This window comes from Chiroxiphia lanceolata, chromosome 7 (genome assembly GCF_009829145.1).
Source record: "Chiroxiphia lanceolata isolate bChiLan1 chromosome 7, bChiLan1.pri, whole genome shotgun sequence".
NCBI lineage: Eukaryota > Metazoa > Chordata > Aves > Passeriformes > Pipridae > Chiroxiphia > Chiroxiphia lanceolata.
This window is the reverse complement of record NC_045643.1, coordinates 12,325,436-12,352,900: the sequence shown is the minus strand read 5'-3', so window position 1 is coordinate 12,352,900 and position 27,465 is coordinate 12,325,436. Positions and strand designations below refer to the sequence as shown.

The 27,465-nt window shown below is 42.8% G+C and overlaps 1 protein-coding gene across 2 annotated transcripts in view; it reads right to left on the bottom strand.

Moving 5' to 3' along the window:
- Positions 1-15,292, bottom strand: part of BMPR2 (bone morphogenetic protein receptor type 2) — a 108,277-nt gene extending 92,985 nt beyond the window's left edge. For both annotated transcript variants that reach the window (XM_032692541.1, XM_032692542.1), the window contains exon 1: positions 14,249-15,292. In XM_032692541.1, the coding sequence (XP_032548432.1) occupies positions 14,249-14,324 (76 nt within the window). In that variant the 5' untranslated portion in view covers positions 14,325-15,292. The remainder of the gene's footprint in view (positions 1-14,248) is intronic.
- Between the last annotated feature and the right edge of the window lie 12,173 nt (positions 15,293-27,465).

Here is a 27,465-nt window from a genome sequence, read left to right as displayed (position 1 = left end):
GGCCCTGAACATGAACCAGCAGGCCAGCCAGGGGATCCAGATTTAAGGTGCTGGTGTACATGTAAGTGCAAAAGGGGATGCAGCCATCACACCAACAGATTTTGATTGTGCTGTTTAAGCACTGCTACTTGGTGTGATCACCTGCACTTGGGACACTTTAACTCAAGCACAGGAATCTGCAGAGACAGACAGCACTGTATGAATTGTCAGCTCCTGACAGCCAAAAGCAAATATTTGGTGGATCACTGAAGAGGAATTCAGGAGCTTGACTCTAGGAGTATCATTGCTGAAACTCTAGTTAACTCTGACTCTCATTTAATTCTGTTTATTTTAAAGCTATGAGAGGTTTATTATCATATGCTAAAACAAGTCTTCTGCAGTCCTTAACAGAACTGGATAAATGCTACCATATGCCAGGTATGGGACATGAGAAAGGAACTTTGTCTTTTTCCTCAAATGGAAACACTTGAGATGAAGACATTATTTGTATTCACATTTGTATACATTTGGTGAATAAAAACCGGAAGGATAGGAAGGGCAGAGCAAGCAAAGGCTACAGCAGTTCTAAGCTAACTTCCAAAGCCTGATCTCATCAGTCTTGCACAATACAATTCCAAACACGAAGATGAGAATTCAAAATAAATCTAGGAGAACTACGAGGAAAGGTATCTGCTATCACACTAATGACTAGATACAGATCTCCAAGAGAGCATGATGATTTTCTTTTTGAACTGTCACACCCACCCTCCCCTGCCACACAGTAGTTGACAATGATGAGAATAATTTTGGTTTTCTTCTACACACAGTGAAAAAATGTATTACCAGCTTGTCTTTCAAAGGTCCTGGAACTCTTTAATAGAATGCACTATAGGAAAAATAGCCTGGAAATCTGTGGCACGGAACCCGTGTATTCCTCAAGGACTGGAATAGGTCTGCACACAGTTTTACCTTAACTGCCCTCTCCCCAAACCTTAACCAAAGCATATGATTCTTCTGAAAGCATTATTTAAATATATATCTGAAATCACTTCCTTAATTACTCACTCAAGCTCATGCATGTTTAAAAGAAGTTTAGTGGATGAGCCACCTCTCCTGGGCTATACTGAGCTAGGTTTAGGTAGGCAATGACTGTCCTATACCGCCTCTAATCTCACCCCACTTTGTTTCCCCCAAAACAAATGATACATTCACAGAGGATCTGTCCATCAAGATCCTCAGAGTCTGTGTTCTGCAAGACAAAAAAAGTAGAAAGCTGAAGGATCCCCACTTTTTGAAAGCATACCAAAAGAGTTGGGAGAAGTTAAGCACTCCTTTAGGGAAGAATAAACTTCAGTCTTTTGCACTTCCTTTATGAATCCCAGTTGATCTGAGCACTTATCAAAGATCTCTTTTTAGTTACATGATACAGCTCATTTCTTTTCATTGAAGAGAAGAAATGCATAAAACAGCAATGTTCAAGTGGAAATAAAAATGTCTTGGTACAATAACTGAAATAAGGGCAATAAGTGAAAATTAAGAAGAGAGAATATTGAGAAGGCAGCATACATGAAGAACTACCTCTGAACTGGGGAATATAACATCCAAGGGGAAGAGAGAAGTAGGAAGGTCTGCAACTGCAAAAGTCTATTCTCTGCAAGAACTTAAAATTACCCCTTTTTTCACCATATGAGGCAGATACCCTGCAGAGAAAAATACTTTGAAAAACTGTCACAGTTATGCACAAAGCAGCTAAATTAAGGTCAGACAGAGAGTTGCTATCATGACATTCTGGGCGTTTATATGACTGATTTCATGTTTATTTTTAATGCCCTGTCTTTAGGTAATTCTGGTTTTGCTAGCGAAAACAAAACTACAGAATTGTGCTCATTCTCTGCTAGATACATTTGCATCTTCCCTTCTTTAAATGCTCCATTTGCATCTTAATCTGCAGGATTATCATCTCCTGCTCAAGCAGAACAATTGACAAGGGAGAAGGAGTGATGGCCACAAAGCCAGATAACATAAAAAATTGAAATGACAGTGATAATTTATTTAATTTATCCTGCAGCAACTCTGCATGTGCACACTCACAACGTCTTTCCCAAGAGCTATCTTAACACTTACTGCAGGTTAGGAGCATGCACACATGCACAATCAAAGCAAAGCAGTTAGCAAACTGGTTTCCATCTGAACTCATCCTGTTCCTTTACATCTCTTTGTTCAAGAGACCTTAACATTTATCCTCAAGCTGCCACTGTTTGTGCCTCCTGTGCTATCAGGGGCATCTGCTATTCAACTCTGTCCTCACATCACCACGAAAACTTGAAAATACCTTTCCACGCTGTCCTTGGTAGCTCCCACATTTTTCCCCTCAGAAGTCCTCCCCAGGTAATTCTGGTAGTGTCTGCATAGAGATCGGGCTAACAAGTCCAGATTGGGCTCAGATTGGGCTACATCACACTCTACCTCTGAAATTTTGCTATGCCATCCCCTTTAATAAAATAAAATGCAATAAAAAATCCCTTTCCCTTTAAAAGTTGTTTGGAAAAGTCAAAGCTCACTCACTGCATTACTCTTCAATTAAAGGGAGGTGAGTCTCTAGTAGTGTTTCCTAATACTTATTGCTATAAAAGTGCACTTCAAACTTCCTCCCACCTCAACTAGATAATGAGCTTTTCCTTCAATCAAATATAATTAACTGTACAGCAACTCATTAAACCATTTCTTTCAAAAACCACCCTCCCTATGAAATGAGAAAGAAGCAACACTCTGCAATTCAAGTCGCAGCCTTTCAAGTGAAGACCCTTAACTCTAGTTAGTGTATTGCTGGAGATAGCACTATGCTCCCTGCTCGCCTTCCCGAGTGCCCACCAGAGCACATTCTTTAGCTGCAAGGTCACTTTTAAGAAGGTGATTAGCTTTCCTTGTTTGCTACAGGATGAGTGATGCTCTCGTGCCTGTCTAGACTGAGACTTGATGGAATGCAGTTACCTCTGCACCTCGTACCCCCACACCTCGCGGAAGTGAAGCAACCCCAGGGTTATCAATTAAGCACTGAAACGAGCTGCTTTATGTAATTGCCACAAAGGAATTTACTATCAGATTCCATCGCATACGTCAGCCTCATGTGCTATTAAATATTTCAGCTAAATGTAATAACTGTTTGCATGTGGTATTCCTAGATTTTAAACTATTTAGTTGCAGTTATATGTTGAAAGCACATGTCGGTGACATAAAGGTAAACTCATTACATGCTTATCTTAAGCATCCTAAAAAGAATAACAAAACTAAGGGTGGAGAAGGGTGGGCAAATCTAGGAAAGAATCAAGACACAAATACCTTGTTCTGTAATAACAGTGGTAAACATCCAGCCAGGATGTCTAGTTTTATCTGGAGAAGAAAGGATATTGCAATAGGCTTACTTCTCAGTGTTTCCTGGTAGAATCACTAAAATGTCTGATCTCCAAAATCTGTGTCAAGTTCAAAGAACTAACTGCAAATTTGAACAAAAGAATAAAGCATTCAGAACACTGGAATATTAAAAAGGCTGGTGGGATTACAACAGCACCTTGTATAATACGAATCTGAAAACAAAATATAACTGTACTGAACTTCACTGTCCCAAAGCGGTTCTGGGTTTAAGCTTATAGCATGAACACAAAACTATGTGAAAAAAGCAACGTTGAGAGGCTCATTTCTACTAGCATCACATCAGCACAGAAGGGGAAAAATTACTTATTTAAATTTCCATTCAAGTACAGAACATTCACATAAATTTTCATTTTTCCCCTCAGTAATCAGATACAGAAGACAAGCTAGTTAATACAGTAAGACAGTTCGGTATTTAGAATTATCTCGATTTATCTTTAATTAGAAGCCTGTCGATATCTTTGGGGTTTTATTTTGCATTATATGCATGAACATATTGCAGGAAGTCTGGAAGTGATATATAACAGCATCGTTAAATGTATGTTGAATCATGATGTCTGAAAACTATGGGTTTAACTACATTTGAAGATTTGAACTTGGCAGAAAAGATACCATATGCACAACAAATACATGAAACCTGCCACCAAAGAGGAGCTGTATCTCTTCTTGCTAGTAGTAAAGCAACATTAAAACATAGGTACTTATTTGTAAAGTCCCATAGCCATTCAATCACTTAAATTAAGCCCTGGTTTTCACAAATATTTAACAAAAATCTTATGGAAGGTTAACCCTAACCAAATAAAAGGAGGTAAAATCATAAAAAGGACTGAGATTCTAAGCAAATTCTTATTTCAGTTAGTACAACTGTGGATTACTCAAGCTCTCTATAAAAATATGCTCAGTAAAGTTTTGCATTATTTGCCACATAAACCCATTTTTTAGAAGTTGAAATTTTGGTTTTCATCTGTTTCTTTACATTCCCAGCAGTTCAAACAAAAACCTGTTGCTGCTCTGTTGTTGAGCACTGGCCACACACAGTGCAGTTCAGACAGAATTCTGAGGGACATATTCTAGATTTACTGGCAATTTCAGATCCTTTCTTACTTAGCTACTGCAAGCTTCTTTCTGAAACAGGACATACAGAAGGAGAAGGGTACAATGCACATTGCTCTGTGTGCTACACACAATTCACTGTTCTTCACAATCACTCCCTTGGTTTTTAATGAGAACCTTAATTAACTGTAGAGCTTTTTTACTTTTCCACCTATCTTCCCTCGTTATTGGATCACAACTCTGTTCCCAGTTTTGTTGCCACATCAAAAGCCCATTTTTTTATTTTTCTGCATGCCCTATTATGTTCTCAGCTCAGCTCTTTTGTTACTGACCCTTCTCCCACTCTTCCAAAACCAGTCAAGAAAATCAAGTTGTTGGCCAAGATATCACTTTGACAATATCTGCCTCCTTTTGCAGACCTTCACTTCTTCAAGCTGACTTGATGACTGCTTCAAAGTACATAACATTTCAATAGTTTTCACATTTAACTCTTTCCCTCCTCAAGAGGGCCCAATTCAACATCCCTTTTAGCGTATCCCCTCTTAAATACCTCTAGATTTCCTCAGTGAAGTGACTCCTGCTCAGAATATTCTTACCAGTCTCACATATTATGGCACCACTTATTATTCAAGTGTCTTAGGACCTCACTAATTTTTTTTCCCTGCACACTAAAAAGTGAGAGAAAAAATATTCTTACATTCCTAAAGTGAAACCACAAAGTTGTTTGAGTTGTATCATTATGGTATCACTAGTCTTCCTTCTTCACACCTTCTCTCCATTTTTAAAATTCATTTACTATGTCATGTCCTATATGGACTGTGTATTCCTGTGCCCAAAGGCCACACTTTCAAATTTTAAGTAGTGTTATATAGTCTGCATACAGATTAGTAAAATAATAATCGGGGGTTATTTGTTTTGGACACAAACATTCTATTCCACTATTTCTAAAAATAAGGGAAGCTGAATTTGCTGACAGCTTCATTACTTCTCTGACAGGAAACAATACAAGCAAAGAAAGTCTCTCTATTTGCCACTTTCAATATTTCTAAGTCTATATGGAATAGTTCAGGAAAAATATTTACTAGATTTAAAATTCTTAGCTAAAAAATGTGAAACAACTGTGACCAAATAATTGTGTTCTGCTGCAACAGCATTAACTACTACAGATTAAATTTAACTAAAATTTAATTAGGTCACATTCATCTTAGCATAACTAAAAGAGAAATTATTTAACAGGTCCTGATAGAATCTGGATGTAATTAATAAGTGTAAAGTTTATCCATCATACAAAATAAGTCATTTATAAGGACTTTTTGGAAACTAAGAACATCATGCAAACACCAAATTTGCCAGTATTAAAATATTAGAGTTCAGCAGTGGAAGCATACTGGTATGCTTGAATTTTGGTAACATAGTGAATATATAAGGATATGTACACATACAGACACACACATACTTACATATATGTATGTATTACAATTTACAAGTCATCTTCACTGTATCTATGCAACACACACTAGAATTGGGTATCTGCAAGTGTTCCATATAAAAAAAGTTTACAGAGATCCAAATACTGCTACAGTGGGCACGAGGAATGATTTATCCTACTGCTTCCCCATCTTTTTTCACTCATTTAGATTCACTGAGTCATTCATCCCTGCCTGCAAAGCCGAATAAGAATAGCACAGAACGCTGGAACGAGTTCTTCCACTTCTCAGTGAGTCCTATTCCAACAGCAGGAGGAAGCCCAGCGAGACAGGAGTGTGCACCCTGGTCTCCTGTCACCGGCAGAGCCCAGGCTGGGGTGGCTATTTCAATCCTGGCAGCTGCTCAGGCTACAGCTCCCTGGCCTGGGCCATTACAGAGAGAAATGCAGGAAAAGAACTTCAAACATGCAAACAGAAGAAACCGGCACCACGGTGGCATCCAGACGAACTCCATTACAGGGTTCCTTTTAGCCTTCTCTGATTGCAACTGAAATTATTTTAATACAGAAGGCTCGTTCTTGGGCTAAGTGCCTGCTTTGCATATACATGGCAGTGCCACTGTCTAACTAAAAAGATAGGTGCTACAATTTTCCTACTATGACCTTAGTTTTCTTCAGCTTAGTATACTGGCTCCACATACCATGCATATCTCAGACAGCTAAATATAATAAAAATTTATATTTAAGAACTGGTAATCATTTAAAAAACCTCTGATTTTCAGCTAAGGTTTTTATCTGCAACTAAATATGGAAAAACAATTTCTAGTGTTTAGGTTTTAAACACAAAAGGACTGACAAAAGTTCACAGCATATAGCACATTATCTATGTCCACACCAAGACTTTTGCAGCTTAGAAGGTACAGGGACACAAAGTCTCTCAGTGAAATTAGCTTTACTGACTTTTCTGTGAAGGACAGCACGAGAAGGAAGGACCAATTTTCAAGTAGGTTCAGCAACAAACTAACTACAACAGAACCACTCCATTACTAACAAAAGCAATTTTTACAGTGGACAACTAAACATACTGCTGCAAGATCATTTATTTATACAATCGTTACTGTAGAAAACAGCTTTAATAGTAACAAACCCCACTATTTTCCCTGGTTACACGTTTGTCAAGTGTAACAAAAATTCAGAATAGCAAAGGATTGTGGATTGGTTTAAGTTCTTGGAAAAATCTAATAAAGGTTCTCTAACATGGATGGTCTAGGAGTTTTGTTCCAAGTATCTGCTGCTTTGGTTGCAGAAATAAAATGTTTTATTTCCAACAGAAACCAAACCATTCTGAGGAAGCCTCATAAGGCAAAAGCAAGAGCAGTAGAGCATGTTTAGTCAGTCAGTCGTTCCTGTCACTGAACTATGTTAAAGCTTCTCACATCAGGTAAAGCTGACCTTTGTGACTTATGCAGAGGGAAGTGCTCTTCACATCAAGAATGACGAGCTTGAGAGATGACACTGCCAACACCCAACACTTTGATATTAATTAAGTGCTGCATTCTCTAATGCATAAACTAAGGAGCCCAATTAACATACATGACCTTCGATCATACTTACAGTCATCTCACTACAAAAAAAAAAAGAAAAACCTCTTACATATATTCTCTTACACTCCTCCTGCTCACAACTAAAATAGAAAAACTATTATAGTAGAACAAGGAGCATAAATGTAGTATCAGCTTTTGGCTAAGCATAATAGCAAGAGCTGCTGTGCACCACTGTTAGCATTACCTTGCCCACTTGCTGTTAGCAGTCAGTACAGAAGATCAGAGGTTCCCTGTACCACTGCCTGTGTCATTGTCTGCCATTTACTCCAGCCCAGAAGGTGACAGTATGTGCCTTTCCACTATTCCTGCTTAAACAAATAATAAAACTATTTTTCATGCACTTCACAGATTGAAGCAAGTATAACACATAGCAAAAACATTAAAAGGGACCACAGGAAAAGTCTAAGTTACAGCACTGTTGAAAAGAAGATCATAAGGAAGCTTAATGTGTTGGATATCTGAACTACAGTGTATAGTAAAATCCAGTCTGGAAGTGTGAAAAACAATGCATACCATGCAAGTTACTCATACACACCATGAAGTTCATAAGTGGATGACAGCCATTCAGTAAGGTGATCTGGGCATTGTTTTGCAAGCTCAGTCAAAAAAATTGGCTACTACATTGTCTCAGAAACACCAGTTGTTCTACAAGCAGTGAACTAATAGCCTAAAATTTGACCCTTATCCCACACTTCTTAGCCAACTCCCACGCTTCCTACAAAAGGGATCCCCCATTTTCCCCCAGGTCTCCTATGGCATGTGGAGTGAACAGAGGACAAAATATACTGTGCTTAGTCCAGAACAGTGTATGTACCAACACACTTGCCAGCACCCCTGCACTGACTGGGCAGCCAGTTTTAAGCAAAGAGGATTACCTGAGCTGAGTTCTGCTCCTCTTTCCTCTTGGGAAACCTCTATCTTGGGATTGACTCCTCTATTAACTGAATAATTTTCACGAAAACAGTAGCAAATTAATCTTTCAAGGCTTTAAGCATCTTTCACATCTGGCTGAAATCAGCCAGTAGACACGGAGATGGAAGGGTTCACAGTAGTCAGTGACACTCTTCTGTGTCCATAGTGCCTATTTTTACTTCCTTTTCTCATGGAAAAAATAAACCAAAGAGAAAATACAGAGTACTGAGAGATGCAGAAGGTAGACACGTTTAGAGTTCAAAACAAAAAATGTGATTTGATGCAAACTCAAGAAGGTAATTCACAAAACTGACACATCCCAGTGACTTGGAACAAAATGCCATCACCACCCAAAAGCCTGTGGTTTCCAAACTTACAAAACTGAGAGGAGGTAAAGGTAAAGGCAGCAGCTAAATGACTGGATCTCTCATTCATTCTCACAAAAGGGAACAGAAATCTTCAAAACTACTACCTACAACTATGCTTTCTTTCTCTCTCCACTGCAAAAGCTTCATTCCATTCATTCTCCAAACAAGTCTGACAAAAGTTTAGACGCTATCTCTGTCTGGCTGTCTAATACGCCTTGGTTCTCATCCCACAGCAAACCAGATTGAATCCTTCATCCTTTCAAATCTCTCCTGTCTCAGCCTTTCTTCCTCCTCATCACATCCCCAGACTGACTTCTCCTATCAGATCCACTTCTGCTGCTCAGCCAAGCTTCCAGCTCTGCAATTAACAGATTAACAGACCCCCTGAGTCAGGAAAGCATCATCAGAAACTGAAATTTAGAAATAGCACAAGTTTTCAAAAACAGTTTTTGGAAATTGCAATAATTGCATTTTAAAACACTAATGGTCAACTCAAGGCTTCCATCAAAAATTCCTGTAGCCAAGCTCAAGACACTGGGCTTCAATACAGGAACTTATTGAGACTGATATTCCCTGGCAATTGTCTATGTGTGTACTCCACACTACATGTTCAGGTGGATTGTCACATATTAATTAAGGCATACCTTAAACAATCTTGCATTAGAAAAGAGGGGGGAAAAAAAACTACATGAAAAACATGATGATAATTAAGCACTATAACAGGACGGACTACCTAGATAGCCTGGGAAATCCCTCTTCAGTGGAGATTTTAGAGGTGTTACACAGACATTATTATCTGTGCTTACAAAACCAGACCACGGAGGAAACAGAGGAGAAGTCATTTCCAGCCTTATATTTCTGTGAACGTATGTTTCAGAGAAAAAAAAAGAAAAAGGAAAAAAACCCACCCCCAAACAAATAAAAAAAGCAAGCAAACAAACAACAACAACAACAAAACAATAAAAACCACCCCACAGAAATCAGTTTGCATACTGAAATGTCAGTCTTTCGGAAAACAGTTCTTGTATTTCACTTATTTTTAAAATTTAAATTCAAGCAGTGAGTAGCTCCACTAAGTCTACAAGCTTAATAAAATTAATACTTGCTGCCTGTAAGCTATGCACAGATTCCAGTCCTACCCAACACAAAGCATCACCCAGCCTGTTTTATTCAGGGCATAAACATTTTGTTCCGAATGAAACTTTACACTCAACTCACAGCCCTGGTATAAAGTTAGAGCCTGCCCAGAAAATGACAGCACATTTTCATGGCACAGCCAGACCGAGTCCAAACACAATACAGCTCCAGTGCCATGCACTCTGCTGTTAGGAATAAAACATTTCTGAAGAACCCAACACAGCAACTTTCATGTCTCTTTGGTGAGAAAGGTGGAGGAGAGTGGTATCTGCCAAGGAAACAATGCCACTGACTACACAGACTACTGAGAAATACTTAAGCGAGTATAAAAAGGGGGGGGGGGGACAACAATGTAAAAGTCAACAAATTATTTTTTAGAGAAATAAGTGCTAGAGAGCTGCTATCAAAACAACCACTTCAACAAACTTCACCATAGGAATAATTATAAGAAATACAGTTATGCTTCCCTCTTTGTCCAGGGTGAAGCGAGGTTTGCCTGCCCTCACCAGAGAAGGGCAGGCAGACAATTCAGCCAGCCTTTTATATGTGGTTCCTTTGAGGGCAGAACCATTCACACTGAAGTGAGGCATCTGTGTAGTGTCTCGGGGCTTGAAATTTGGGTTCAACGAACGAGCACAGCTTCCATTTCCTCACGGGCTGTGCCCACACTGCATGGTGCCCAAGCACTGAAGTTTGCTTGGGAACTGGAAGCAGCTTAGGTGAAATACCACAGAGGTTCACACAGGCTGATACACCTAATGGAAAATGGGCTCTTCTCAGCGAGGTGAATGGTTCTGTGCAGATCCTGGGCTTTCTTTACACAAGTAGGCAGCTAATGAAGCCCCAGTCTGGCACACAGGCTGTGCTTCTATGTGAGGTTATCCATAAGGCATACCAGTGTGCTCCTCAAGAAAACAGCTTTGTTTCCATCTCCTAGGTTAGTATTTCTGAGACAGCTCCCAAGACAAACTGAAAAATAAATTTAATTTTTAGATTTCATCTGAATAAGCCATAAACAGTGGGCATAGCTTTAGTAAATATGTAGAAATTGGGGTGCGGATAGGTTTAAAAAACCACTTTTATACACAAGATGCATAGAGTCAGTTAGTAATTCAAAACATTGAATTAGAAGAACTGAGTTGGATAGCTAAAGGAGGCTTTTCCTCATGTCACACAATTCATATTTCAAAAAAATTATGTTGAGATACTAAAGTAACTTTAACTGGCAAGACAGAATTAGATAAAGATGCTTCTGCTTGCTCATTTTGATTAATAATTAAAATGATCATTAAAAAAAAATATTTCAATCTCTATCCAATCCCTTACACACTTTAATTTTTACAGCCCTGATGAACCACACAGACACAGATTTATGGAAATATTCCCAGAGATAAAACCATATTCTGTTTGCTTTAATTTTCACTTTATACTTCCCACAAATAATTCACACATTTGACAATGGAATGCTGTCTACCCTGGACACGTATAAAGAAGGAAAAGTGGTTTAGTATTGCATATCACAGAACACAAGTAAGTGAAATGAGGAACGATTATATCTTTAATATCTGGTCCGTATGAACACCCAAACAAAATTCTTTGGCAATACTGGGGAAGAGCTCAAAGGTTCACCAACCACCTCTTCAGGCACAAACCCCCATGATTAACACATTAGAATACTCTACAATTTATAGGCATATAAATATTTCTCACAGTTCTAAGCAAAAGATTTAGAAATAGGTATTTCAAATAATTTGAGAAATAAAGAACAAAGTGGCACAAACCATTTTTGTCCAATACTACTTTTTAAACCTTTGCCTAAGACTATTATCAGCAAAATGTCCTCACTGTAGCATTTCTCTTCACAAGGACTATTACATGATTTAAACACAGAGCTACCAGATAACTGTTAAGATCTGTATTTTATGAAGGAAGCCAGTATTATTTTCCTCCTAATAATCAGCAAATATTACTGAATCTAGAGCTAGTTTTTTATTATATCTTCAATTACAAAAGTGAAGGAACAACCACCTTCTTTTTTCATTCATATTCTAGATTATGAGTGGAACTATCATCTCCGGCCCCACTGTAAGATTTTTTTGTTTTTCTGGTCGTCCTCTTTATGCATCTTTTCATCTTCCCTTTCCTGTCCATACTAAGCCCAGGTCCTTGTGGAGCTCTCTACAAAGAGGTCCAGATATTATCCTCCAGACAGAAACTAAAAAACCTGTTATGAAAATACTTTCCCTCTGATGTCATGATTTTGCATTTACAAACACTCAATTCTATACACGGCTGAGATATAGTATCCATTCACTAATCAGAAGTAAGAATTAATAGGGGGTTTCAAAGCTACAAAGGCAGCATTTTCACTCTGATGGGAGCATACAGTTCATACTTTGGGGGAGGGGAAGAGAAGAAAGAGTGTTGGCTCTTTCATGAACATAAAAGGGCAGAATTACACATTAGTGTAGCTTCCCCATGTATAGACATTTTTTTCTGAAATGCAGTGTAAACTTAAAATCAACCATTAGATTCTTTAACTACAGCTCAAATCATCCACGTAATTACTCTTACAGAGGATTATGGCCAAGGTTTTTTAAAACTAGAATTGTTAAAACTGCACAATTAAGAAATAAATCACAATGGGAAAATAGGTTCCTATTCACAAAACAACCAACCAAGCTGGCATCCTTAATACCCTTTTAGAGAGGTAAAAACCAGAACCGAAATACTGGGAAATGCTGTTGCCAGGTCAGAATTGAGGTGAATTGGCAAAATCGCGCAGATGGGCTCCTACCGCACCTGCCCAGCCCTTGGCCTGGTACAAATGCTCGCTCCTGGTACTCGCTCCTTCAGTAACCCTTCTACTTCATCAGGGCACTGAAGTTTTCACAAAGGGGAAAAAAAGCCTACACTTTTTTAAAAATGCATTTGAAAGAAAAGTTGAGATGCTGGCCATTCTTGATTCATATGTGCTTTAAAAACCAAGATTTTTGACCTTCAGAAGTCCCTTCCCCCAGCTAAAGAAAAAGAAAAGGGAAAAAAAAAAATAAAAACACTCCTCAGAAACTACCACAGAGAGACGCTGCAGACATCAATCTAAAATAATGGCAGTCAAAGGTCAGGATGATATAGGCAACATCAAGCTTTTCATTTAAATATCTTCCTGAAAGAGACCTCTTAATAAGCAGAAGCAAGAAAATCAGGGACTATCCAGTCAGTGATGAAAAAAAGTCATTTACAGAATTTTCCTAATAATGACACCAAGTATCCTCAACTTTAACAAATAAATTTCAAGACCTCGCTGAAATATAATATGCAAACTACCATCAGCTTGTTGGGTTATGTTAGCAAGATTCAGCAATTTTTTTTTACGAAGATTCGCTTATGAACTATACACAGCAGATTACAAAACAACACTAAAAAAAGCAAGCACTGCAAATTGGATCTCGATCGGTAAAACGACACAAAAGTCGTAGGAGTCTTCCAAAACTGCTGGAAAACGCATACTGCAAGAACAATTGGTATTACTGCCTAACAAAGCTGGGTAACACTCAGAAGGCTCCAACATGCTAATCTGTCACCGTGACAGAAAAGCAAAGGATGCCAGACCAATACACATCCCTCTTCCAGTACCCCACATTTCTAACACTGAGCTTCCGAATCCAATAAAAAATAGGACTAGAGTGTCCAAAAATATGAGTAAGGATGCTCTTAGCATATCTGCTCCCAACTTCTTGTTATTAAAAAAAGAGTACTCTTCAAGATTTTTCAGCATTCCTCAACAGTGTTTTGTGTTATTGTTCTATAATCACAGCTACATTTTTGCTTCAGATCTCTCCTCCAAGAAAAAAAAATTACACATTACAGTAAGTCTGTTATAAAAGTGAAGCACATGTTTAAGGCCCACAGAAGCACCGATGCTGATAAAATTAAAAATGGCTGTGCCCGAAGATCCCACAGCAAAAACAGGCACAGCTCTGCTGCAGATTAAAATATATATTAAAAATTCCCGCATTACCTTACAAAGGGCGAGGTATGCAAAACAAAAAGATTATATATATTTCCAAAACTGAAGTAAGTTATTAGACGAGAGATGCAGATCTAGGCAAAGCATACTTCTTCAGTGCAGGTCGAGTTCATTTACACAATAAAGCAGCATTTTATTCCCCGAGACACTTAACGTATCGGGATTTCAAAACTTTTATCAGGTTTCGCCGCTGAAATAGATGCACACCACTCCGTAAGGAGAGGAGACACGGATGTGCCCAAATACCAGCGGACCCCACCCCCTTCCCGCTGCCAAAATGGCCAGTTCGTTCCACCCAGTGGCTACTCACCAGCCGCAGTGCCGAGCAGCAGGGTGGCACTGGAGAGCAGGAGCACCAGCACAAGGTGCTGCAGTGAGGCAGGCATACCTGGGCAAGCCACGGTTCGAGCCAGGAGGAGGAGGAAAAAAAAGAAAAAGGGGGAGGGGGGGTAAAAACCCCCAAAAACCGACGAGAGGAAATTCCTCCTGCTTTCACACAGCCTTCCTCAACTCCCTCGGTTTACAATCCCGCCTGGAAGGGCAAATGGCAGATGAGGGGAGCCGTCTTCGCTCTTACTCCATTACAGCCGCCTGCCTTCATGCCTGGGGCGCCGGCAGCGCTCGGCGGACACGGGGGAAGCGCCTGGCTCTGCCTCCCAGCCCCGAGGCATCTCCCCCGCCGGGGAGGACGGCGGCACGCTCCCGACCCCGCTGGGAACCGGGCTATTTCCCACGCAGCTTCACGACATCGAAGAAAGAGCCCGGTTGGGAAGGGAACATATCCAGACGCGCCCACAGCGGTGTCAGTCAGCGCGGCCCCCGCGGGCTGGCCCGGGCACGGAGAGCGAGCTACGGGCTCACGGCAGCGCCGCGTCCCATCCCGGCAAAGGTCTCTGTCCTCTGGCCGCCCCTCCTCGCTGCCTCACGCTCCGGGGAAGGCGGCGGCGAGACCCCCCGCTCTCACGGCGAGGGCTGCGGCTGCATCCCGGCCCATCTGCCTCCCGCGCCGGGCGGGCTCCTCCGCGCTGCCCCGGCCCCCGCCGCAGCACCGACGCCACCCCCGGCCACCCCGACAAAGGTGGGGCCCGGGGCGGCGAGGCCCCTCCTCGGCGTCTCCAGCTGCGAGCGCACCCGGCTGCTCTCCGCGGGCGAAGGCCCTTCCCCTCCTCCGCCGCCCGCCCCGAGTTTCCACAGCGCCGGGCAGCCCGGCCCGGCCTCCTCCCTCCGGTCTCGGCTCAACCTCTCCGCGCTGCCAGCGCCTTCCTCCCCCCGCGCCGGGCTCGCCGGCGAGGGGCCGCTCCGCCTCCTTCCCCTGCCCGCCGCCGGCTGCGGGTGGGAGCCGAGCGAGGAGGGCCGGAGCTCCGCCGCCGCCCGCGCCCCCTCTCGCCCGCCCGCCCCAACAGCACGGGCAGCTCCAGACACAAAGGGGAGTCGCTGCCGCCGCCGGCCCGGGCGCCCGTCCCGCCGCGCCGCCCCCGCCGCCCGGCCCCGCCCCGCACCATAGAGGTGGCTCCAGGTAGGCAGAGCGGGGCCGCCCGGGCGGAGCTCCGCCGGGCTGCCGGAGGGGGCGCGGGGCTCCCGGCGCCGCCGGGGCGGAGGGCACCGCCTCGGGAAGGGGAGTTGGGACCCAGCAGCGGCTCCGTCAGAGGGGAAAGGCCTCGGCGGACCTTCCCGGGAAGGCCGCGGGAAGGCGGCGAACGGCCCCCCCAGGCAGCCTGTCTGTCAGAGAGGCTGTCAGCAGGGAGGCGTGAGCTCGGGAATCACAAAAACCGCCTGTAACAAGAAAAAAGTGTTTAGCAGACTCTGAGATTGCATCAGCTTTGAACTCCGTGGCCTGCCTGTCAGACACCCCGGAGCTTCTGCCTCGACCTCTAGTTCAAGCCCCCGTTATCTCTGTCCCTGTGAGCTCCGCTACAAGCACTGGCCATACCACCTACTGCTCTCCCTCAGGGAACCCTGGCAAGTCACAGAATCAATGAGGTTGGAAAAGCCTCTGGGATCATCGAGTCCAACCTAGGACCGAATATCACCATGTCAATTCGGTCACTAAAGTGCCATGTCCAGTCTTGCCTTGAACACCTCCAGGGACAGTGATTCCACCACCTCCCTGAGCAGCCCATCCCAATATCTAATCACCCTGTCTGTGAAGAATTTCTTACTAATGTCCAACATAAAGTCCACCCAGCTCATACAGCTTCAGCCACCTGACTCTCCCAAGCAAAAGCATTATCTGCTTCTTAAATTAAAGAGATTTTATGATTTCAAAACAAAGATAAAGTCAGCCCACTGTGCTGTTTGTATGCTTTAACCTTTGCTATATTGCACAGGACTAAAGAGATAAATTGAGGCCAGCAGTTGATGGGAAAGCTGTGACTGGAACATGCTGTCTGATGTTCTGGCCTAGAGAGGCTCTTTCAAACAACTTTTACCAGCTGTAACATAGAAAAAAGTTCTAAAGAACACCTTGCACACAGAAAGCACCTTCATATATGGGCTTCATCAAAGGTTTGATTATGGGAAATGCTTCTCTGTGCCAAAATTCCTACACCAGTTCCAGGAATGGCATACAAGGAATAGAAATTCAAAAATCCAATTCCACACCTCAAAATATTAAATGCTACTACATAAAATTTTGTAGTTGCAAGTAAGAGTTACAATTTTAGTGATAATAAAAGGTTTCGGCATAACTATTCCTCTTCACAAGCCATAAGAGGTGAAATAGGTGTAATCTGATTCTTTCATCATGAAGAAAATTAGTAAATAAATTCTAATAGCATTTTTGTCATTGTGATGCTTAGGCCAGAGAGCACATTCTTTGACATTTCTAGGGTCAAGATGAATTTATATGGCTGATAGTTATAAAAATGTTTTTTAAAGTTTTCTACAATATCTTCACTTCCAATCTATGCAGATCTAACATGGATATTGGTGAGAGACAATAAAATATAGAATCCCAGATTGTAATTTGTATTGCCACTTTCCAGAATTGCAACCACATGTTAACCACAGTATCCTTCCTGTTATTTGTGGAATGTGAACTGTCAAGAAATAACCTTTAGAAGCAAAAAAAAAAAAAAAAAAACCAAAAACAAACAACAAAGCAAAAACAACAGCCAGAACAATTTTACCTCCAAGAGAGGAAAAAAACCCTCCACATTAAGTATTTTTTGCAGGCCCAAAATCCAGAGTTCTTTTCTGGTTCAGCAAAGACACCAAACTATGCAACACACCTTCTGCCCAGCTGAACCTGCCAATAAAAGAAGCGAGATCTACTTTGTTCAGAGAAAATAAGAACCTAACTATGTGTGGGTTGTACAGCGCTTTCCCTGTTTAGATGGTAAAAGAAAATTACTGTAATTGTTTATGACATGTATGAAAACCTTCTCACCCTGAAGTAAATGACAGAAGTCTCACTTGTTTTAATGGTTCTAGTTTTGGCTTATCAATTAATACCAGGAATTGTTGTCCACAAGAAATTGTACAAAAACATATATTCTGCCTTAAAATATCTTTCTTTTTTTCTCGCCATGGATTGGATTTTTGTTCCGTGTTTTTCCTGAAAAGAAGGAACAAGACATGCCATTTTTACTACAATTATTTCCTCTTAGCTTCACAAAAACCCCAAGCCTGATCAAGAAAACACCCTTGTGAAGGCTGCGGGGCTCTGAATCTGCTTCGCCTGAGCTTATATCAAGTCCTTGGACTAATCTCACAGACTTGCAATCCCAGCAGTTTGCAAGAATTTCCCCTCCTTCCCTAACTTATTCTGAATTTTGCAAAAGATCTTCTCTGCAAGGGCCAGGTCCCTCCCAGCCCGGTGTGGCTGTGAATGCTGCCAAGAGCCGCTGGCCACGCACCGATGCCAGGCTGCAGAACGGGAGCCGCTGCACCCCTGTTTCTCTGGAGCTGGCAGGGCCGAGGAGGGGCTGACCCCTCCTTCACCACATGGATGTAGAAAGCGATGGCTACTGTCTAAGCACAGAAGCAGCTTCCTTTTCCCACGGTGGTGAGAGGAAATCAGAGATCTAAACTGTCACACTCAGGCTCACCCATTGTTATGTGCTTGGACAAGAACATATTTATAATCCTTTCTGTGGTATTGTTTTATCTCTAAGCTAGGATTTCACTAATATCCAGCAACGTCCAGTAAGACCTACAGAAAAATACTCAGGATAATGAAAACTTGCAGAGCTGCAGCACAGTAAATCTGGTGCAGGTAAAAGTAGGAGACGAGAAAACATGTAAAATTTACCAAGATTTTAAAAAAAAAAAACTTTCTGACTGAAGCACTGTATTTCCACCAGGAAGAACAATGAAACAACACTATTGAACTTAACAGAGACAAGACTGTTAAAAAGTAATAGGAGGAGGAAAGACCTTAGAAAGTAGATGGTCTTTTGCAGCTGTTCCCAAGGCAGGCAGAGGCAAGGCTGCCCAGGAGCACACGGGGCAGAGACAAGGAGGACAGTGGCAGAGGAGCCAGGGTATGGTGGCTTCGAGCTCCCAGAGATGTGAGTCAGATACACAGCAGGGGACTTGTATGTTGCCCTCGGGCGAGGGAGCTCTGAGCAGAACAGCCTCATGCAGCACGCTGGGGCTGCCCTTTGCTTCAGAGAGACACTGAGAGCAGAATTACTGCTGATATGAAGCTCAGAAGTTTCCCGCTGTCGGTCACACTGATGCAGACACAAACATATTGATATCACTTGCAAATTCAACACTGCACATAAGTGAAATTAAACATGTCCTTATTAGGAGCGTCTTCTTTAAACAACACACATCTTTATTTTTAATGAACTGGAATATGGGAAACTATTTTCATGCTACCAAGAGAGTGTACCAATCAGTGGTAATTAACAAAGAATGAAGGAAACCAAAGTGTACTACCAAACAGTAGCTTTAGTTCTATTTCTTTTCAGAGAATCCAGTGTTCAGGCACTTTAAAAAGATTTCTCAGGATAGGTTCACTGTTATCCAAGAGTTTTTCAGCGCTGACGCAACACAACTGTTATCATCGTTAGGACTCAGGGGACTGTTCTTTTTGACAGGGCCTTTCAAGAAGTCAACAAATCAGTTTAAAACAAGCCATAAATTATATTTGGCTGCCCATCAGCTTGGCCGGAGTGTTCTCTCAGTGTTGGCGTAAGTGTTGGGGAAAGAATAGAACAACACAGTACAATATTTAGCTTTTAGGGGATACTTTGTTCCTAATTTAAAACCAAAGCATTCCCCTAGCATTGACTCTGATGCATAAACATATGTTAGAACAGCAATCAAGATGTCCACAGACTTTCTTACAAATAAATACACCCGTTCTGGATCCTAAGTAATAGCTTAATAAATAATGGATTTGGTACAGGTCTCCACCACAAATGCTGCCACTCATTGCTAAATTAGGGAACTGTCAGCAAGATCATCTCCCCAGTCTTGCCTCCTGTAACTGTATGTGGAGAGAGACATGATTCCTGATAGATAGGATCCAAGCCTTCTATAGCTCTCCAGATTATTATTAACATCCTGAATTGCAGCCAGAACACGCCGAAAAGACAATACTGTCTACTTACAGTCTGCTGAGTTAGCAGTACGGCTTCAGCCAGTGCAGCCAAACAAGTAATCACACGCAGACGTCACTACCCTTGGAAGTATTCAGTTCCTTGTTTTATATAGCTTTTCCCATCAGTGTCCAATCTGGGGTGTTGCACAGAGGCATTAAGGCACCCCCATAAGTACCCTTGGAGTTAGAGGTCAGGGTAGGGAGGGTGCCTGTGGGAAGACCATCAGTACAGGGAAGTGGGCACATGATATGCAGAAAGAAAAACAATGAAACCTCTGGGGACTTTCTCCATCATGGACATGTGTCCTTCGGAATAGGGAAAGGCTCCCTGCCCTTTAGAGCCTCCCTGAAACCTACCAGCAGCACTTGCATTTTTGTCTGAATTACTGCTGGTTTCTGCTCCTTTTCCAGGGCTTGGTTTTGTTTTGGGAAAAGAGATTTCACAAAAGAGGGACTGAGGGACACCCAGCCATGATTGAAATCTCAGAAAAGTCCTTTGTGGGATAAAGTCAGTTTCCTTCTGTTTTTCCTGACAGGCAGGAAAAACACTATCCATGACGGTCAGTCTTCCCTCCCAAGATGCGAGAGTGGCAAAACCTCATCACGTACCAGAGCAGGCTCTCATGCTTCCACTCCTACCATCAGCCTTCAGGAAATGGTAAATCAAATTCCCTTCCTCAGAGGGAATTAATTTCCCCCTTAGTCCAGTTAAATAATCTGTGCCAGACATTACTTTTTGTCTTTAGACTCATAAAAGTCTATCTGAAGGCTGTTACGACTTCATTTTTCTTTGTCTCTGAAGCATAGAAAAGAGCTGTCAAGCTTTTGGGAAAACAACCCACATTTGTGAGTATGAACTAGTGTTTTCAGTCCTGGGTTTTTCTAATTCTACCATGTTGTTGTCTAATCTACTGCAAGGTGAATCACACTCTGCAACGAAGTGACGACAGTCTTTGACATCACCATCCTATAACCGAAGTTTTGTGGCAGCTTTGTTTATCTTTTCATGGCAAACTTTTAATAAATTTAATGCAAAAATTAATCACACCACTTTTGTGGCAGTCCCCAGAAAGATCTATTTTGATATTTAACTTCTTTTGTTTCATGCTGGTCTCACATTGGCTGATTTTGGTATAGTAAATGGTTTCCTATGGGGAGCCCATAATTGCATGATCAAAGGTGTGAGGATCAAGCCTGGAAACATAAGCAAGTGGGTGTGGGACAGGTAAGTCTTCAGTATACAGGGAGAAGGAGGAGGAAGGTGCACACTGTGGGATAAGCAAAGGCAATATTTTGTATCTAAAAGGATTACAATGAAATAGTTAATAGACATTTTTACATTTCACAATACAAGATATTTCTCTGTGATAATGAACTACCAACAGTGTTGGTAGCAGTTGCTGCCTTGTTTTACAGATAACACTGCTTAGTCTGTGGAAATCTTATCCCATTTTGGGGGTGGAGGTGAGAGAAACTTTCAAGATAGCTCTGAGAAGCACCTCCTACTTTGAATTAAGTCTGAAATCATATGTTAAAGGCCCTTTACAGGTTTCCTAAAATCTATTGGCTTGTTCATCACAACATAAAATGGGAAATTTGCTGCAGGGTGTTTATCAGTTCAAAACATCACTTATTCATTAAATCCAACAATGGGCTTAGTCAGAAATAGAAATATAATGAGCTGTGTTGGAATCATCTTCTGGTCCTTAGCAGAGGGGTATGTCATCGCCACAGACCTGCAGGGTTTCATTCCTGAGAGCTACCTGAGCCTTCTCATACTCACGACAGGCGGCTGGGAACGGAGCTCATGGAATCTCCAACACACTCTCCTGCTGCTGTTACCTTTCTTTTTTCTTCTGGTTTCGGGTTGTTGGGTTTTTTTCTTTTTCTGTTGTTGGCTGGCATTTTTTAATCACTCACTACATGAGCTAGTTAGCAGTGCAAGCCAGGTTGGTTTTCAAAAGCCACCTTTTCTTTTTTGTTCTTTAATTTCTTACAGACAATTAGGATTAGACCTAAAAATATTTCTCCAATCAGCTCCATACTTCTAGCAGGAAGCTAATAAAAATGCCCTTTGAGAACAAAATGAAAGCCTGTGGTAAAGTCTCAGTAGGCCTGCACTCAGTTTGCCAAGGTGGAGGTCCAGAGGAAGCAGCCTCTGTATATGCTCATTGCTGGCCATCCTTGAACTCCACACCAGTTTGACAAGTGTCAGGCATTCATCTAAAGGACAGAAGCAGTGTCTACAACATGAACTTCTGCTTGTTATTTTAAATGACAGAGTGGAGGGAAAATCTTTTGCTCAGGCTTCTTACAACAGTTCCCCTTGGCAATGAGAAAGGAGGCGTCAAATATGAACCCAACAGCACAGCTTATCAGGTTTTGTCTTCTCTTCCAAAGGCAAAAAAAAAGTGAAAACACAATTAGAATTGAAACACCTTTTAACTCAGTGTTTGCTGCCACTGCAAGCATGATGGCAGAGGGCCAACCACTCTCAGAGCCATTGCTTCCATTGCTGCTCTGAGTATACCTGTCCAGCATTCCTCTCCTGCACTCAGCCAGCTCCAGGAACATCACCTGGAAGGTGATCACAAAGGAAGATACAAGTAAATTATTACCTTTTACTGTACCAAACATGAAATTTATATCCCTTATGCTTCTGCCTGTAACACGACATCTGTTGCCTGAGGATTTTGAAACATTTTTATCTGTGAAGAATGTTCCTTCACATCAAGAAATGAGTCAGTATCTCTGCATGGCCTGCTTGCCTCTCACAAATCAATCAGGAAACATAAGCCCAACTAAGTGCTTCCCCAAAGCATTCATCAGGAATCCTCTCGCTGAAGCGATACAGGCCAGACCACCGACTCCAGTCGGCACCAGTCCTGAGTTACTCAAGCACACAGCGGTTGTTGATGGCACAGTTGCTCCCTGCACTGTCTACAGACATTTGAAATTGCAGGGGCCTAAAAGGCTTTAATTCACAAATGAGAACCAGGCTTCAAGAGGCCATTTCCAGAGCACGGTATGGGCTATGCAAGCCTTGGGTAGGTGGCTTAGGGGCACAGACAGCCCTCAGACTCTGTGAAACCTCTACCTCTGCTTGCAATTTCAGATTAAAAGGTAGAGACATAAATGAGGATGGAGGGACAAGCGGGCAGAGACTTCTACAGGACAAATTGCCCTTCATCTCTATAGTAAAGAGTTTGTCGTTTTTGTATAGACAAAAGCTTATCAAAAGCAGAAAGTACCATCTCCCAGAAATGCTACATGAGGTGCTTTATGTTTCGTAAGTTTAAAGGAATTTTTCCTTCTTTTTTTTCCCCCCACATTTGCCACAAAATAATTGTAATGTTTTGCATATTGCTTTTCCCCCCTCCCTTCCTTTTCTCTGCCCCTCACTGAGTTCAGTAAAATCAACATCTGAACAGGGTTTCCTCTCTCTAGCATTTTTACCAGTTCACTTTTGTATTCATTTACTTTTAACCATCCCCTCAACTTTGGAGAGGTTGTGTTTAGCAAAAGGAAAATCCACCACCCCTGTACCTTGTACCTCTACCTTGTAACTGCTGAAGCTCTCACACTCCCAGGAGCAGCAGAAGGGTGGAAGGGATGTGAAGTGAGGGCAGACAGTAGCACAGACCCTGAACTGAATGTTGAACAAGAAAGAGAAAGGAAGTTTCAGGCAGGAAAGGGGAGCTGGGAAGGGAAAGGAGTGAAAAAGTTACAGGAGAGGGTTACGTTCGAATTTGCATTTACTGATTTAACAAAAAGGGGGGTGCTAAACTCAGATCTCTAATATCCGTGACCAAACCTCCCTGTGCAGTTGTCATTTTACTGCGAGGCAGCTATTTGTACAGTAAGAGTTGCTGTGTGACACTGTCCCCACCAGTGCTCCCATCAGTGGTATAATCAAACAGGAGTAGAGCAATAGGAGGAATCCCACGGGGTGTGGAGATCGGGTCAAAATGCCACGGTTTTGCCTTAGTGACAAGAAGGTTCTGGTGTGCCTGCCCAGGAGTCCACCCCCAGGGGGGCTCTGTCTGTGCCTGCAAAGGGAAGCACATTAACTCAGAGTAACAGTGGTGAGCACCTTAGATCTTTCAGACGTCCTGGAATGTGAGGCCATCACTGCAGCCATCTGCCTGGAAGGGCTGGAGATCAGCACATGTAAAGGGGTGTAGGATGAAGAAATCTCCCCGCAGGGGAGCTCCCCACACCTCTCCATCTCACATCACAGACATGTGACCTGCTGCTGTTTGGTTGCACCCCTGACTGGGCCAGAGCTCCCTGCCTGCCCCATGGGACAGGGACAGAGCCAAGCAAAGGGCTGCCAAACACAAACCCCTGCTTCAAATGTCCCCAAATTCGGATAACCAGATTGCACCCACAACTGCTGCAGAGCCAGAGCTGGGCTTCATTCCTCCTCTCCATCCCACGACTGCCCTGCTCCTTTGAGCTGGCCCCAACAGATTCAGACACAGTGATGGGATGGGGCGGCGGGGGATGTCAGCCACGTTTTGTAGGGGACAGAAGATTCCCCACTCAGAAGGAAACAGCAATTCCCAAGTTTCTCTTAGCTTAACCAGAAGCTGTAAAATATATTCCTCCTGCCCTCCACTAGCATTCAAACCTCTCTGTGTATTTTGTTGATGAAATCTCTCACCCCAATTGAAGAGATAGCAGTGTTTGCTAAACATGCCCTGCCTTGCTACCAGAAGAGCTTCTGACCTTGTTCTGTCTTCTTCTTGGCGTTTGGCAAATACTTATCAGTGCTTGCAGTGACCTCCAGCCAGCTGGACAAAAAGCTTTGGAGCCAAACATGTGCACAAATAATTCCAGGGGCAGCTGTTACTACTGGATTATCTCTTCCTGTGGCTTCTACTGATACAAATAGTTAATACACGCTGCAGTCCACAGCCCCTTTCTCTTTAGCAGACCAAGGCCCATCTTCCTTCAACTTGGGGCCATTAAACCCACCTCAACAACAGGAGCCTTCAACCTGGTACTACCCTGTGTTGCCAAATGTACCTTACCAGATGAAACAGCCAAAGTCACGGATCACAGCCCTGCCATCTTTAGCCAAGAAGGTCACCATTTAATCACTCTTTCCAAGTTATGTGTAACAGAGGCCATTCTGTGCATATCCAAACATAGCACCCCCTCTCTCCAACCTCTCTGGCCTCCCACAGCCCAGACATGAGGTCTTTTTTCACCGCGATGCGTTGAGGTGTTTTTTCACCGCGATGCGTTGAGGTGTTTTTTCACCGCGATGCGTTGAGGTCCACGCCTGATCAGAGTTCATTCAACCTGAAGAACAGCAATGACTCGCTTCCAAAAAATGAGACTATTATTGCTAGAGACCATTATGAAAGCCTGTATGAAGCTGAGATCAGATGTGCGCTCGGATCACTCCAAATGTTGCTTAGAGCAAAGCCCTGGATTCTTTTGGATTTGTTTTTTAAACAAAACAAAACAAAGGATTGACAGAATTTTGTCTGTAATAAGATTTTCTGATGTTTTCCTGCACTGCTCTTACAGATGCGTGGCTGGACTTGGAGCTGACACCCACCAACAGTGAGCACAGCAGCTCTCAGAAAGTGGATGAAGACTTGGAAGGAGTCCTTACATGACAGGATGGAAGTGATGGGGATGCTGACCTATTTAAGTTCAGCTCCAAGAATCAGCTTGTGGTCACTGGGACTGTGTTATTTTTTCAGTAGGATGCTCTGTACCGTCCCCTGGAAATTAGAGTGATTGCATGGCTATGATCACTTTTTGCCTTTACAGCAAACCTTTCATCAGAGGAACTCAAAGCAACTTGCCAGCAAGAGCGAGCACAACCTCACACTGTGCCTGTGAGATAAGCAAAGGATGGAATAGATTAACTGCTTAAAAGCACACAGCAGCTCTGTGGGATGAAGAAAAAATAAGAAAAAAAATATATATGCACACACATTTGAAACTGTACAGGGTTTTATGGAGAGGCAGCCTGGAAGGCTGCCAGGATGCTGAAATTGCCACCCCTACACAACCACGAATACCATGGAAACCAGTGGGGCACCGGCAGACAGGAAAGGAAATCAGCTGAAAAATGGCTTTCCATGAAATGCAGCCAGGCTGGGACACTGCTCCCCTCCTGACTGAGGGAGGACTACGTGCCTAACCACCAGTGCTGCTGCTGGTGGGAGCCGGGCTCCAGGAAGGAGTAATTCCCAGTAATTTCTCAGCCTGGGGTAACATTGCTTTCCTGGCGGCAGCTAGTGGATGACAGCAAAAAGAGGGATGGCTGAAAACTGCTACATCATGTCAGCTGTGGTATGGAGGCAATGGAAACCCTGAGTGCCAGGTAAAGCTTCAACACGTGTTGGGAGGTGTAGGAAGATCAAAGTCAGTTGACATCTGAATGAGGACAGGGAAGGAACATGTATGCGCAAGCTCCTGCCTGCCCTGTCTGGTGAGGCACGATAAAAAGGCATGAAACACTCATCAGTAAGTGTATTTTTCCCTCAAAATACTAAGAAAGCTCAAAAAAGGATTCCTTCAAGCTGAGCAAAAGTAAGTAAAGGAGAGAGGCCCGGAAAACAAAACTAAAAATAACAAGTGAAACTGAATACAACAGGAATAACAGAAATAAACAAACCCAGACAAGCAGTGGGGGAGGAAGGAACACTCTGTTAATTTGTCAAGTACACCGTGCCCACATCAAACTAGAGAGTAAGCTCAGAGAAATATCCACCCTCCCAGCTGAGCAAGGGCACCTGCTTGTTACCAAACAGCACACATCCCTAAAAAAGTCATACTGCTGCTAAGCCAAGTGAGGAGGAATCCAAGCATAGAACAGCTGTACTCATTCAAAATGCTGCTAAGAGGAACAGCAGCATCCTATGAGTAAGCTGGATATGGTGCAATCATCACTAGACTTGAACAAAAATAGCCCAGTGGAGATGAGAGGCAGGTAGAGAGACCAGCACACAGCTGTCCCTCCGGCTCTCAGCAGCTGAGGGGTGCACAGGTGGTCTCCTACAGATCCTCAGTGGAACAGAGGTCAGGGTGAGGTTTTTACAGAAAAGCAAAGAGGACTGGAAAACCAGAGAAGCAGCAGAGCAGCATTTCTGCCACACTGAACTGCACAAGGCAAACGGGCCTTCCAGTAACCACAGGGGAGGGCTGGAAGGGGATGGGAGCATTGCCATGGCTGGCCCTGATAAGGCTCTTCTAGGAACAGGCGAGGGCTGCGCTCATGGCCCGGCCGAGAAACGGGTCTGGAGGAGTGCGAGAACAACAGGATAACATCAGGCACTTCTCACACAGCTGAAGGACCGCCACCGGTCATCAGAAGGCAAGTGCAGATGGGAGACTTTAAAGCGGTGCCAGAAAAAACAAGCTACAGCCAGGGTCGAGGAACATGGGATCCAACTCCGAGTTGTCAGCAGTTGTGGTGTATACATTGCTGAAAACAGACGTAGTGCCAGGAAAATCCTACTCCCAGCATGAAAAGAATAACTTAGGAATGATAATGGGAGAAGTCAAAGCAACTGTGACTGTGAATTAGTGATTATATAAAAGTTTTTATCTTAAAGTTATGTTAGGCCAAATTCTGAAGTAATTTTTTCAGCCAGAATGCTCCCTTGAGACCCTGTGATTTGGCCACAAATTGCTACATCTTAAAAAAAAAAGAAGGAAAAAAAAAAGGACAACAAAACAAAGTTATTCTTTTTAAGCTGGCTGGCAATACACAGCAGGAAACAGCCTTGACTTTGCATCAAACACTTCTCCAGCAGGTAGCTGAAGCTCTCTGCTTTATGCCACCATCCAATGTCACTGTGAGGCACAGGTCACTCTTTTGTGGCTGTATGCTATGAAGGGAAGCACATGTTACTCAAGCTCCCTGAAACAAGTGAGTTACGATCTGTATCACAGTTCCTTCCCCTTGGACCTATCAAAGCTAATTCTGAAAATTTGGATGTACA